This window comes from Psammomys obesus, unplaced genomic scaffold (genome assembly GCF_907164565.1).
Source record: "Psammomys obesus unplaced genomic scaffold, mPsaObe1.curated_primary_1811, whole genome shotgun sequence".
NCBI classification, from domain to species: Eukaryota; Metazoa; Chordata; class Mammalia; order Rodentia; family Muridae; genus Psammomys; species Psammomys obesus.
Window position 1 is genome coordinate 8,434,650 of NW_026588752.1, and position 15,741 is coordinate 8,450,390.

The window sequence follows — 15,741 nt, forward strand, 5'->3', positions numbered from 1 at the left end:
ATGGCTAAGCTAACTGTAGCTCAACAGTTAAAGAACAACAGGCAACTACTTCCTTTCCCCAAGATAATCTACCACTGTGTTAGCTCATTAGTAAATTTATTAGTCAATTTATTAGTTAGGTAAAACTACTAGGTCTCTTATTTAAAATAAGACAAACAGGTTTGCCCTGCTCACTGGCTTCATGCTAAAAGACAAACAGGTTTCGGATGTAACTGTTTACTCTTCCTTTATCTAAAGAAACTCAACTCATAAGTGACTGCTCTTATAATCAATCACCTGTGGGATTCCTTCCTCTTTCCCTGGTTTTTGGTTTCAAATGTACACCGGAGGAAAACATTTCTCCCTAACCTATACTTAACTTTAACTTCTCTTCCAGCCTCCTGCCAAGTCTATGTGTTTCCTCAAAATCTGCATCTAGGACAGCTCCAAAGCAGTTACTCAACCTCACAGATTTCTTCAGCTGGGCCTGCACACTGCTACCCCCAGATGATCCCACAGCTTGGACAGCAGTGGAACAACCAGCTCTCCTAGGACTTGACCAGTATCCCAGTTTTCTTAGGGTCTCCAAAGATGACATCACCCTGAGTCAGCAGGAAGTAGTCTAAAGAACATAACACCTTCACTCCTGACCCATCATCACCCCTTCCTACTTGTTCATTTTTGATTAAACAAAAATGGAGGCATGTTAGCTATAGGTGATTCCACTAGGTTCCTCTCAGGGAACCTAGCAACGGCTTAAGTCATCACCTGCTGCCATCACCTGCAGCCACTGTCAGATGCCCCTGGTGTGTTCTGTGTATAAAAACACTGCCTGCCACCTCACCCTCTCTCTCTTTTTGGCGTTCTCTCTCTCTCCCCCTTTCTGTCCTTGGCACCCCCTTTCTCTCCTTCTCTGCACCCCTCTTCTATGCTCTCATGGCTCTGCTCCCATCTGTCTATCTGCCTACACGTCCACTTGTCTGCCTCTACCCCTTCTCCAGGTCCTCACACCTCCCCCCCCATAAACCTCTGTATGCCAGATCAGTTGCATGGTATGCCTTCCCAGAGGCACACCTTGGCATGGGCCCACCATGGTACCCCTCACTGCATTATATTTTATAACAAGATCACTTATGCAAACCCTGAGTGCGCTGAGAAATCTGTGCAAGAGCAATATCATCACACCTTCTAGAGTCTCAGATTTTCCTAACTGGGGCCTAGACCTGGCACAGTAGACCCACATCCACACACCATGCATATACATACATGCATGCATACATATGTGTTTAAGTATGTATATTACTAGTATATATGGTTGAATTGTGAACCTCCAACCATTATACCACTATGGATTACTGTTACTGATAGAGAGGGAAGGGAAGACGGGTGGGTAGGGACAATCTGAGACATTCTCTGTCACTTATAAGAGTTTCTTTGACAAAGGAAGTGGGCAGTCTTTGAGGTCCTTAACGTGTGCCTGTCTTAATACCCTTGTGATACCCAGCCACGGATAGGAACAGCCTGTTAGGAAGAATGGCCTCACAGACATGCAGGGGTTGCTTCACAGCGTGGCCGTCAGCCATCATGTTCCTTTGGAGAAAATGTGAAGAGCTATTTCCACAGCTCTAATAGAGATATGCCTGAGTTGAAAACTTTTCTATCACTGCAGTCATGCTCCTGCCTCATAACCTCCCTAGAGTAAAAGGCTCCTCCAGGGTAACTTTCCTCCACTCCCAGCGCTCCACCTTCCAGTCTCAAAAGTATTCTTCTACTGTCTTATAAGCTAGTACACAGATTCTGAGATGACTCCAGTCTTTCCCAAAATGCAAACATTTTTTCCAGTTATATTAGACAAAAAAAACCATTTTGCTCTTTGATTAGTTCCTTTTCCTCATGACTGATGACACACCTTAAATCATTTGGATGGCCCAGAATAAGTGGTTGGGTAATCACTTGTTGGTGATGTTTCGTTTCTATTCATTAAAACCATAAGATCTCTCTTTTCCCTGCACTGCACACTTAAGCATAAAATATTTCTGAAGAACACAAAACAAATGTTGCAAATATAATATAGGTCATAATACAACACTTTGGCCACTGACTGTATACGTCAGGGATGCCATGGCCATCTATGACAATACATTACTCCTCTGTTTGTGGTGGTGCTAGGCAAGCTTGCGGTACTGTCAGTCCCACAAAGAACAGCACAGGATGGAGATACGCCCAGTGGCAGGGTGCTCAGTTCACTTGTCCAGAGCCCTGCATTTGATTCCTAGCAGCACACAAAGGCCCATATACTTAATAAAATTATAATAAATGTCACTGCCTTCTCTAGTCAACATAACCTATTTTCACCACTAATATATACTACTTTCATTTGTGAGAAAGTTTTTAGTTTAAAACAGTACGCCCCATTCCACAGGCCGCAGGCTCATATGACTTGTGTTTATGGTGACCCTGGTTGCAGCAGGGGGCCATGTTCAGTGGCGACTCAAGCCGCTTAGCTTGTGTGAGTGCACTCTATGACTCTCATAAGATGGCAGAATCACCTGGGGTACATTTCTAAGAATGCAGTGCCACAAGAACGGACTGCTGGGCTAAAATAAAACTTTTTTTTTTATTTAAGCAAAAAAAGGAAAAAAGAAAAATCAGAAATAGAATTGATGAATGAATGTTCCTTCTGGCAGAGACCAGTGGAAAGACTGATGAAGATGAGATGAAGAGAAGGAAAGAAATGTGAAAATCTTATTTCCACAGTTCCAACACATAAGTCTCTGAGTTGGAAACTTGTATTTGGAGTTTTAATGAAGAGATCATCAATTCCTGATAGGAACCTAAAATGATGAACAAGTCATGGTATCACACCTGGTATTCGATTTTTCAGAAGATAATTCACATTGTATTCATGTTCTGTTCAACAAAACAGATTTAATATATTTCACCAGAGATAACGAAACAATAAAGAAAACATTTAGAACATCCATTTTCATGGAAGTCCTTAGAACTTCATGGTTCTAGAACAGTGGGACACATTGTCTCCAGCATGCACTCAGACAATGAAATGAACACATAGTGTCAGACCTGATAATACAGACTATGCTTCCAGGAAGATTTGGCAGGTCATACAAGCATATACATAAGATTGAACCATAGCTAAAATCTTTGTCCACACTCCACAGAATTTTAAGTAGTCAAGTTTATAAACATGTTCCATTTGGTGGTATATTTAAGTTGTGTAAACTAACATTTGAAACTTTGAGAGATTTAGCAATGTCAAACTCAGGACTGTACAAAAAAGTTGGATGAGCTTGTGTGCAGGGAAACTGTGGCTCTCATGGGCATGCAAGGCCTAGGCCATTTCATAGGGTGACAATATGTCCTTCAACTGGAAACAGATGGATTTCATAGTCATTTAAAGAACATACAACCACAAAGCCAAGGTTGTCTCATGAAATGATGCAGTTGTAGCTAGGAAAGAAACAAAATGTCAAATTATTGTATATTCATGAGGAGTTTGCATATTTCAATTTTCTTTGTAAGAGACCCACTCACTGATGTCAACCAAGCTCACGTTCTTGTCTAAAATACACTCTCCTTACATTGCTCTCTTCTCATTCTCTTATTTATAAACGTCTGTCTTTCCTAAGACCTGTCTTCCCTCTATTACTTTCCAAATCTCAGAAAGTTGGACGAAATCTCCCGCTACATGTGGAATGGGACCAGGTGGTAGGGAAACCAGGGAATACTAAAAAGAAAGGGCTAGAGGATATATGCCTTAGGGTAAAATATAGACTTCTCAAGTATCTGTGCAATAGTTGAAAATATCAGAGGTCACGGGTAGGATAGAAACAGTTGCTAAGGCTATAAAAAAACAAAAAGCTATTTGGAAGTGATTATGTGAAGAGAGAAAGAACAAGTAATTAACAAAAGGAATAACTTAAAAATGAACAGAAAATGCAGTGAGAGACACAGAATGAAAACCATGACAGAGTGCAGCATGTTAAGAAAGGAGTAGTGAGGGCTTGTTACATGTGACAGCATGTAACAAGAGAAAGAGAAAGAGAATGAAGCAGAGCAGAGACATATATAAAAGAAGAAAAGCCACATACTCATATATATGTGTGTGCATACATATATCACATTCATATATATCATGGATATATATATTATATATATATATACTAGAGAGTAGTTTCAAAGGCGTGATGGAGTTGGGGCCTAAGTGAAAACTTACATTTAAAAAAGCATTTAATGAGGTTAAGGAAGGACAGAGGGCAGAGATGATAATGCAGGCACACCAAAGGTTAGAGAAAGCAGGATACGGGGGGGAGGAAGTTCTGCTTAATTATCTCAGTGGATTCTCACCAGAGAACACGGGAAGATTCACATTTATCTTGTATTAACTCGAATCTAGAAACAACATAAGAGAAAGTTCAAGTTAGTCTGTAACACTTATTTTTGTCAACAAATACATATTAAGAGGTAAAAATTACATTACAGTTTTGCAACATATTAGCTTTATTAAAGAATTATGTAACCTAGTTCAAAGCTTAAGGTAAAATAACAAGTTTCAAATATACATTTTATTTATGTTATTTGGAAAGCCTATCATATTAAGTTAGCAAATCATTTTTAGCAGATTATTTTGTATTCATAGAGACTGAGGTTTAAGAGACAGCTTTAAGGTTACACAGTGAGTGGACAGCCTTCTAAAAAGGCTCAATTCGCTGCCCATTCTTTAAGAAACTCTGACTGTGTTCCTTCTGCCAACACAGCCCCCATTCTTATGAAACAAGCAGAGTGAACTGGAGCACCACGCGGCTGAACAGTGGTCTTCATGCTGTCACTGCAGGTGAGGTGCTATTAGTGCAGCATGCTAGCACAGCTGATCGGTTATGGCCCTTAAGCCAATACAACACTACTTATAAACATGCCCATACTGTTCTATTAAAACCTTCTTCACAAAATTAAATAGTGTAAGTTTAATGACCCAAAGTTATCACTAAGTACTGAGACTTCACAGACGTTCTCATTGTGACAGGACAAAGTCTATATCAGGACACACTTGTTAAGGAGTGGAGATAACCATTTTTATTTATCAATTCATTCTTAGTTATGTTAATTTGTTCCAGTTAGTATTCTGAAAGCCAATAATTTCTTTTTTTATAACTTTCAAAATCATATTTATTTACCCTCTATTGTGTGTGTGTCTGTGTGTGTATGCTTGCACACATAATGGGGAGGGTGGCAGGCAAATGGAAGACAGAGGACCAGTCGTGCTGGTTTTCACTGTTCACCATGTGGTTCCTGGGGACTGACGTCAGGTCACAGGGCTTGTTGGCAAGCACCTCCACCTGCAGAACCAGACTGCCGGTCGGAAAACCATAATTTCCACAATATCAGTTACTAAACACTGGTGCAGCTTTAGCACAACATCCAATTTGTGGGTTGTTTTCTAGGGCTGAAATTGTGTCAGGAGCAGGCTTTGTTAAATGAGTTACACTCTCGAATGCTGTGTCCATGGACAGGAAATGAGAAGCTGAATAGAACGTGTTGTTCTATGTTATGTTACAATTAACATGTTCTTTACCAGTATGAGTGTTTGTAATTTGTGTTTGAAGACAAATATACATATACAAATATACATATATTTAATGGACATCTGTGTTCCCTGTTCAGGAAGTTGTAGTCAGTGCTTGCTCCTGTACTCTCACACACATGGGCACTTGGGACCGACCCTACATCCCCTGCCTGAACATGGCTTTATGCTTTTAACTGTTCCTATACTTTAATACTGGCAGTTAGGGAATCTAACGCAATTCAAGGTTATATATATATATATATATATAACCTTCATAAAAATTTAAAATGTGTTGTCTTACTTCAGTAGATAAATTTTGAGACTTCAGTCTGTGTCTGTAGTTTTCATTTTCTGCAATCATTCTGGAAATGACTCTGCGTACTTTGTTCCATGCTGAGACCTTAGAAAGGTAAACACAGTTAAGGAATGTTGGTACAGAAGTGCGCTGCCTTTCGAAGGAAGCAGTTGAGAGTAATTGCTGGCTGCTTGTCAGTCAGCACCATCAGCATGAAGCCACGCACTTGAGGAGCTAGCACAGCCCCCATTGGTCACTAATTTGTCTGACCTCTTCTTTTTCAGTTTTCTTGAGTTATTTCCTTGCAGTGTTTACATTAGCTCTCCTGGAAGATGCTGCCTTTCAAAAAAAAAAAAAAGTCTGCAAAGTCTTACTTAGTGGGTTCATCACAGTCAATTTTCAAAGGCACTAAAAATACTGAATTTCTAGTCCTTTGTTTATGCTGGGCAGAGATTGTTTATAATGTATTTTATTTTAGTTAAGAATGAACTGTTTCTCCTTGTAAAGTGCCAGAAAAAGTTACTAGAGATTCTGACTGAATATACTAGGAGAGGGAAAAAAAAAAAACCCACTATAAAATTAAGTAGCTACATCTAGGTGCAAAATCTTTTTTTTTTTCCTACTTAGCAGTTAGACAAGCATTTAAATGTTATCTAGAAACATGTTCACATGTTAAACAATGAGATGAGGTGTGTACGCAAATCACTTACCCGAGTGTGTGTCACATGAGAGTTAGAGGTAAGCACTACCCAAAAGGAAATGGTTCTGGAAGGAAGCAGGTCTCAGAGCAGTGGAAGACTGCGGCTTACTTCAGATATGTTTGTTACAAGGGTTAGTGCTTTGAGTGCTGTTTAGACCTTGTATGGGATAGACATCAAACGAACATGAATTTACGTGGCATGCTCAACAAATAAATTCTTTAAAGTATAACGGCAGTCACAGATGAGCACAGCCACTTGTTGGAATATGCTCAAAATGCCTACATTACCATGACATTTGGCAACCAGTGGTAAGAAGGGTTCAGCAATAAAGTTCAATCTTTGTCATCTTTCTGGCTAAAATGTCACACACATTCTTTGCCTTGAAAAGAGCAAATGAAACCAATGGATTCTTTACTATGAGGTCTGTGATTTTCTTCCTATATAGTAGTTAGCTACACTCTGTGGAACATAGGTTATGCTTTGAAAAAAATCTCCTGGCAGGTTATATTTAATTAAAATGCATTTTATATCTTTAAATACCAGGACTATTCTTTATAGTTAATAAATATTTCTAAGCTCAGTTCCATTTCTGCTGAGTTACTTCTATTTTTTAATTTCAGAAAATTGAATTATTCAGAAGACAGAATTACTTTCACTGTCTTGAATACAGCATACCTTTTTCCTTTCCTTCATTATTTTGGAGGCTTCATTCAGTGGTATGGGGAAATCAAACTCTTTAGCTGCATTTTTCTGCTTTAAACCTATTTTTTTTTAAAGTAAAGACACTGATGTTAGCACATGTTCTAAAAGTCCTTCCTAACCACAGAGGCCATAGCTGTCTCGTCAGCTCTCTTTGGGGGATGATACACTTGGTGTTGGGCCTCAGATCACCAGGTGACACCATTTCACCACTCGGCTGATGTGTAGAAACAACAGGCACATGCCCCTGGAGCCCTTTCTACATGCTCCCCCTTGCCTTTAGCTCACCCACCTTAACTTCTGACTTCACTCCTGACATTCCAGCCCCTATACCTGGATTTCCTCTGCACATGCAACAATTAGCTTTCCAGAGAACATTCTTGGATCTTACAAAACATGCTGGGTTGTCACAGAAGTTCACAGTTTGCTTGAGAAGTGTGTTTTCCTCACTGGCAACCCAGTTTCTATTTTGAAGATGCTAGGTACATAATACGTTGTATTTGTTGAATGAACTAAAATGTGTCCCTAAATGGCATTTACTAACTTGTGAGGCACAGGACCCTGATTCTGGGTGAGGCACAGACATGGCGTGAAGGAACTTTTTTTTTTTTCTTTACTAATTACACTTTATTCACTTTGTATTCCCCCCCCCCCGTGGTTCCCTCCCCTCCTTCTGTCCCAATCCCTCCTTTCCTCCACCCTCTGCATGCATGCCCCTCCCCAAGTCCACTGATAGGGGAGGTCTTCTTTTCCTTCCTTCTGATCCTAGTGAATTAGGTCTCATCAGGAGTGGCTGCATTGTCTTCTTCTGTGGCCTGGTAATGCTGCTTCCCCCTCAGGGAGAGGTAATTAAAGAGCAGGCCAATCAGTTCATGTCAGAGGCAGTCCCTGTTCCTATTACATTGGAACCCTCTTGGATACTGAACTGCCATGGGCTACATCTGTGCAGGGCTCTTAGGTTATCTCCATGCATAGTCCTTGGTTGGTGTGAAGGAACTTCTTTAAGTCACATTGTGAGAACCTCATTCCCTTGCCAATGCTTCAGTCATGGAGGAATTCTGAGTCTGTCCACATGTCACTTCAAGATATGTTGCTTTTCCTTCATGACACAGACACTTTCTAGCAGAAAATCTATTTACTACAATTGGGTAAATTATTTTTTGCCATTAATAGCTTGTAATTGATTTCTCTTTTAGAAAATAGCACACAAATAGTGTTGTGATGAAATCTAGCTAAGAAAAGTACCTATTTAAATAAATATACTAAGTAAACTAGCACACACAACCGCAGATGTCGTATAAAAACTTGAGTTTGAGAAGCTCTGCTCGTATTTTCTTTCTCTTTGAATGCCCGCAACTTTTAGGGTGGTATGCTTTCATCATTCCCACAGTTTCCTACTTATAAGTCTCAATTAATCTGTACTTACACCCCTTAAGGGAAGGAGCCATGAAGTCTACCTAAAAATATAGCAAGAAGTATAATACATGTACACAAGAAAAACATTTCTTCCAGTACTTTGACTGGGCATCAATGTATGGTACACCATGGATTTAGTTCCAATTTATGCTTCAGATCTTTTCCTGGCTCTTATCGCCCATGCTCTGACCCTATGAAGCTGTACTTGTGGCTCTTCCTGGTCATTGCCAATTGTCATCTATTCTCAACAATTTGCTCACAAATTTTCTACCTGTAACTTGTCCCTATTTCAATCTCATGTAAAAAAATCTCATGTAGGTTTCTCTGCTATGAAGCTTTCTTTGACTCTGTTATCCCCAAATTATTTACCATTTCCAGACTATTCATTCATACATTTCCAAAATAGTACTCTTCATCTTTAATTATTTACAACATTTGGCTCTATCTCCAAAGCATAGTGACAGGGAAACCAGCCTGACCACTCTTCCTTGAAATGTTAGTTTCCTTGATGTTTGTCTCTTGGTTTTCTATATACCATAACATCTTAGGGCAGCTTACCAGCCTAACTGTCACAGGCATCTGTCTCTGGTAATATCATCCCACAAAGCTTTTGGGGGTTTTATAGAAATGAAAATCACTCTACAATTCAATAAAAAAATCTTGTCTTTCATTCATTCAGTAAACATTTAGTACATCTTGCTAGTCATTCTTGTTCCTTCAATCTATCTGGGCTCAATGTGCCAACACTTATGGAGTACATATTCTAGGCCAAACACCATACTAGGTGCTTTGCATGTGCTCCTTCATTTTCTCTTCACAGCAACCCTTGAGGCAGAAACCATTATCTTCCCTTGAAAGATGATAAAGTTAAGAATCAGACTGGATAACTAAAATGGGCAGAAGTATATTTCCCGTAATTAACAGAGCCAGGATTGTCTTTTTGACTTCAAAGCCCAGGATCTTGATAATCTCTACTGTCCCACTAGAAATTGCTCCATTTTTTCCCTCTTGATTTCCAATCTTGTGCCTCTTTCTGTCCTTGAACTTGATTATCAAAGCCTTCCTCAGGTCTCAGGTCCCACAATGACTGACGTATATATGCATTACTCACATGTGAGTCCTTGCAGTACACAATAATCACCTGATCCATCTTGTTATTAGCACTTGACCTACTATTTACAACATGGTAGATGTTAAGTGTTGTAAAATGAATTAATAATTCATTTTTATTCCCCATAGACATTTAATAAATATCTATTTGATATCAAATATAACCGGGACTGAGAAAGCCTAAGAACTTTACAAGTGCTCTTTGGCCTAGCCTAGGTGCATGTCTGTCTCAGGGCAGCCTTCTTTGACTGTATTTCTGGTTTTACAAGCTCAGCAAGGAGGTCATAGAAGTTAATAGCTTTGCTATTCACACAGTGGCCAGTGCAGGTATGTCAGACTTAACTTCAACTCTTCCTTCTCTCTTCCAATCAGTTATCAGTTTTGCCCATTTACCTCTACGGCTTTAATTCTGGCCTTTCAATTTCTACTGAACTCCTGACACTGCCTTGAAGCGGTTTTCTAGCCTCTTATCAGCCAAAAGCAAAATTAAATCCATCATGCATCCAAAAATAAATAAATAACAAGGAAGATCAGGACATGAAGTATAGGAAAAATATTTAAGTATGTAATTTAAAAGACCAAATCTCATACAATGTACCAAGCAAGCAGTTGGATGGGATAGACTCAGGTAAAAGGGGGGTTGGAATTCTGGAGGAAAGTCTTTCTGGCATGGTTTCTGGAAGAGGGGAGTGGGGAAAGGTCATTGAGTTACAAAGGAAGCACTAGTAACATGCAAGACAGTAGAGAACTAGAAATATCATTCACTGACCACAATGCAGTAAAAACTAGAAGGTACTAACAAAACCAAAAGAAGAGGAATGTCCCAGGATTTAAAATCTTTAAAATGTGTTAATCACTATCGGTGTAATGTGAATAAACACACTGAAAGTATAGAAGGTCTGAAAATCAACAGTGGAATATTACACACTGAGATGTGTGGGAGGTACTAAAAGTGTTTAAAACAAATTCATCATACTAAATACTTCCTGATTTTAAAAAGTAAATGAAATGCCTGATTTCACAATCTACATATTCAACACAACCCTGTTAAAAATTCCAGTGATAGCCTTCATAGAAGTAGAAATCAACAGTATGAAAACTCATTTGAAATCACAAAGTATTCAGAAGAGTCAAAGCGATCCTGAACAAAAAAGAATGATGCTGATACTATCAATCAACATACCTAAGGCTAAAATCACATGACAAAAAATCACAGTAACAAAAACATGGAACTGAAGACATGTAAAACAACGGAAAAGAATAGACAGTCCTGATATAAACCAGCACAGCTAGTCATTGATTTTGCAAAGATAGAAAAAACAAGCACTGGAGAAAAGACAGCTTCATCTACAAATGGTTCCGGGGAAACTGGGTAAGCACAAGTAGAAGAAACTAATCCCATCTCCTACCTTGAAGGAAAATCAACTGAGAGTGTGTGCAAACCTTAACACAAGATCTGAAACTGGGAAAAGCAAAGAAAACACTTAAAGATATAGAAAAGTTACTAATAAGACCCCAGTTGCCAAGAAAATAAAGCCAACAATTAACAAATGGAATCTTATGAAATAAAAAAAAAATCCTCTGTTAAACAAAGGGAGCAGTTGAGTAAAGAGAGAGCCCCAGAGTAGAGGAAATCTTTGTCTGAGAGGATTAATAAGTAGAGTATTTAAAAACAACAACAACAACAAAAACCTGACCAGTAAGAAAAACACCTCCCCACACCAAATGAACTGACTAAAGGAACAGACAATTCAGAAAAGAGGAAATAGAAATCAATAAACATGAAAAACTGCTTAACCTCATTAGCCATCATAGAAACTCCAATTAAAGTCACATTGATATTACATATTACCCTAGTCAGTCATTAAGAAAATAACAGGGGTTGGAAAGATGGTTCCTAAGGTAAAGACCCCTTGCTGCCAAGTTTGACAAACTGAGTTTGATTGTTGAGACCCACATAGCAGAAAGAGAGAACTGACTTTCATAAGTTGTTCCCTAACCCACTCATATGGTATCTGACACACACACGTGGTGGATAGATAGATTGATAGATAGATACATACATACATACATAGATAAATAGATACATAAGATAGACAGACAGGTAGGTGTAACAAAAATTTTAAGAGGAAAACAGCAATAAATTCTGGCACAGATGTAGACAAAGGGAATCTTGATCCTTATACATGGCTGGTGGGAATGAAAACTAGTCCAAATTCTATGGGAATTAGTATGGAAGTTCCTCAAAAAAAAAAAAAAAAATATATATATATATATATATACCACATAGCTCAGCTATACCGCTCCTGAGTATTCCCCCTCCCCCTAAAAAACAAAAAGACAAAAACAAAACAAAATCCAAGTTAATATATCACAGAGACACTTGCACATCAATGTTTTTGCAACAGAATTCACACAGCTAAGTTATGGGAAGAACCCTGGTGTCCAGCAGCAGTTTTTTTTTTTTTTTTAATCCATAAAGAAGAATAAAGTTATGTTGTCTTCAGAGAAATGGGTTCATTTGAACACAATCACATTAAACAAATTAAGCTAGTCTCAGAAAGGCAAATATTAAATGTCTTCTCTCACTTATCATTCCTAGATTTTATAGAGTCACATAAAATCATGTGTGTATAGATTAAATGAAAATAAGTAAAACTGTCTAAAGGAATAAATGAAGGGTTGAAAGAAGAAAAATAAGAGGAAACTGGGTAAGGGTTGGGAAGCAGTATGTTCAGTATACAATATATCTATAAGAAAAAATTAAAATGATTTTAAAATTACCAAAAAAATAAACACCCAAATTTTAGTATAAAAGGAAAGTATACCAAATAAATAAATACATAAAGAAAGAAACCAGGAAAGAAAGAAACAAAGAAAGAAAAAAGAAAATAAGAGTAAGAAGTTGGTATTAATGAGCAATAAACTAAAAAAGGCTTAAGTAATAAGTAAAAATCTTGTTCTTAAAATAAACAAATATTGATGTCAATACAAAGGGAGAAAGTACAACCCTACACATACAGACAGAGATGTGAATTATGAAGATATGAATAACCATTGAAGCATGAGTAAACTTTTGAAATTAAAACACATCACTTTGCAGGCCTTAATGGAAACACATTTAGAAACCTAAGTGGAGTGTATAATTGCTTAAGGAAATGCATGTTGCCAAAATTGACCTCTCAGAGTTAGAAAGTGTAAACAGATCAGTTTCTACAGCACAAAGAAAATTATTAAGAAATTATTTCACAAAAATCTCAGGTCCAGATGGTTTGCAGAAGAATTTTATTAAACCTTCCAAGCCACCTAGTTCCAATGTTCTATTCTTTTTTGTTTGTTTGTTTTTCAAGATAGGGTTTCTCTGTGTAGCCTTGGCTGTCCTGGTCTTGCTTTGTAGACCAGTTTGGCCTCAAACTCAGAGAGATCTGCCTGCCTTTGCCTCCCCGAGTGCTGGGATTATAGGCATGAGTCACTGAGCCAGGCTCATAAATTATTCTTGAACACAGAAAGGGAAGGAAAAATTCCCAATTATTCGTAAGAAGCAAAATCTAAATCAGTAAAGAAAATTTAAAAATCCGTAAGTCTCTATATCTCATGAACATCGATAAAACATTCTAAGCAAACTTAGTATTAAAGCCTGCCACTATATTAAAAAATAATACAATGCAAGAAAGTGAAATTTAGTTTAACACTGCAAGGTTGGTTCAATATTTGGAAACCTATTTATATCAAGTTATATATTACTAATTTTAAAGAAAACATTATTATCTCCATAGATAATAAGTAAGCCTTTGACAAAATTTAAATCCTAGTCACTGTAAATAAAAAATACTAAAGACAATAAAAATAGATACGCTCTTTCATACTCTAAATATATTTAGGTATTTGCCCTAAAACTAGTACTTTACTTAATGGTGAAACACTAGCGGCATTTGTCCTAAGAATAAGAACATGGCAAGGTGTCCATCATCTCTCCAATATTCACCCTGCACTAGAGGTACTAGCCAGTATAATTAGACAAAAAGACTATGGTAGACATAAAAATGAACAAAGGAGAAATAAGATTATCTCCATTACAAATGGCACCTATCATCTGGGCATGGTGGTTCACACCTCTAATCTCAGCACCTGGGAGGCAGAGGCAGGTAGAGTTCTGTGAGTGCCAGGTCAGTGTGGTATATATAGTGAGTTCCAGGCCCGCTGGAGATTCAGGTGCCTGATGCCTGAGGAGGCCAGAAGAGGGCGTCAGATCCCCTGGTGTTGGGGACCAAAGCTGGGTCATCTGGAAGATTAGCCAATGCACCTAACCCATTGAGCTCTCTCTCCTGCTCCTGTAAAGCAGTTTTAATACGTTTCAGTGAGAACAACCAACAAGCACGCTGAACTCCCATTGCTCCCAGAGACTGAAGTAGCTACATTCAAGAACTTTTCTCAGGTCTTTGGGTTATCTTAAACGCCCAGCAGGCCTTTTGCAGGCCACCCCATTAAGTGAGTTAAAGGGATTCTCCTAGTTTATGGCTCCCAACATTCTGACAGGAAGACCGAGCCCAGCTGTCTACCGACTGGAATGCTGTGTTGAGGATTGACAGGAAGGCTGGCAGGAGAGCCGACACACCGAGGCTGACAAGAAAGCTGACAGGAAGCCTAACGGAAAGACCGGCAGAAAGGCCAACACGAAGGCTGAGAGACACAAGGGACGACAACAAGGCTGACCCAAAGGCTGATGGCAAGTCTGACACAGGGGTCGACACGGAGGCTGAGACAAAGGCTAACAGGAAGGCGGACGTGAAGGCTGACAGAAAGGTTGACACGAAGGCCGAGACCAAGGCTGGCACGAGGCCTGACTAAGAGAAGGCCGCACAAGATGGCGGCGGCACCAGGCCTCTGACAGGAGGCTCCCTCCCGCCACCGCGCCTCGGCCACCTGCTCGCGCTGCTTGACCTCTTGCCCTGCGCAGCTGGGAAGAGTCAGGGCCTGGGGTGGTGGCGACCCCAGCCTGGGAGCTGGTGGGCAGCTCTTCTCCCGTGCCTGGCTCCGGGGTGCAGCGGGCTCCAGGCTCTGGGCCTCCATGGCCGCCGAAACCTCCGAGGCCCCTCAACTGCCACACGCCAGACCGGTGGGAGGCGAAGCGGGTCACGCAGATCAAGCGCTGCCTGTCCGGCTGTTGCCGTTGTCGCCGTTGGCTGCCTGCTGCCGCCATCTCAGCCTCCTGTCAGGCGGCCTGGCCCACCTCGGCTCCCACCCCAGCAGGACTGGTGTGAGCGGGTGTGAGCGGGTGTGTGCGGATGGACCACACGCAGCATGCGGAGTGGGGGAGGGGAGGGCCGCTGGGGGCGGGACCGATGTGGGAGAGTGGGTGGGGCCGTCCTAGAGGACCCCACTCCAGTGAAGACCTTGGAGTCCAGAAGAACACTGAAACGGGAAGGTCCTTGATTGTAGGGATGGAGGTTGAATTTGAAAAAGTATCACTTGGGACTGGGATAAAAGAAATAGCAAATATGGTCTTTTTTCTATCAAATACTATAAAATGTGTGTGTAGGACATGGAATTAAATGCTTTTACCTCCTCTCCCCCGCTTTGTAAGACTTTTATACAAATGTTTTAACCCCCTCCACTTAGTAAAACTTTGGTTTACATAAAGGCCTGGTGCTCTGTTCTAGGAATATGATGACCTGGATCAGTGACCTTTTTGTCCTAGGATCAGTGACCCTTTTCCCCTTCTCTCCCCATTTCCTATAAGCCAATTCTTTATTTTTTTTATTTTTCTGTTTTTGAGACAGGGTTTCTCCGTGTAGCCTTGGCTGTCTTGGAACTCACTCTGTAGACCAGGCTGGCCTTGAACTCAGAGATCTATTTGCCTCTGCTTCCTGAATGGTAGAATTAAAGGCGAGTGCCACCACAGCCCAAATTATAAACCAATTTTTTTTTCAGACTAGCCAGCTGAATAAGATTGTGAGGTC

The 15,741-nt window shown here is 39.9% G+C and overlaps 1 protein-coding gene across 1 annotated transcript; it reads right to left on the reverse strand.

The window, feature by feature from the left end:
* Nucleotides 1–4,368: 4,368 nt before the first annotated feature.
* On the reverse strand, nucleotides 4,369–14,981 carry CUNH5orf47 (chromosome unknown C5orf47 homolog). Its single transcript, XM_055604397.1, has 4 exons — nucleotides 14,705–14,981; nucleotides 7,232–7,317; nucleotides 5,862–5,960; nucleotides 4,369–4,389 (listed from the first exon to the last, which is right to left on the reverse strand). Exons 1-4 carry the CDS (start codon nucleotides 14,979–14,981, stop codon nucleotides 4,369–4,371), a joined length of 483 nt encoding a protein of 160 aa, XP_055460372.1.
* Between the last annotated feature and the right edge of the window lie 760 nt (nucleotides 14,982–15,741).

Coding starts and splice junctions, on each gene's coding strand:
- CUNH5orf47 (XM_055604397.1), bottom strand. CDS start 14,981: ATGGCGGCAGCAGGCAGCCAACGGCGACAACGGCAACAGCCGGACAGG. Junction 7,318..14,704: donor AGGTCAAGCAGCGCGAGCAG/GTGGCCGAGGCG, acceptor AAAAAAAAATAG/GTTTAAAGCAGAAAAATGCA. Junction 4,390..5,861: donor CTCAAAATTTATCTACTGAA/GTAAGACAACAC, acceptor TGTTGTTTCTAG/ATTCGAGTTAATACAAGATA.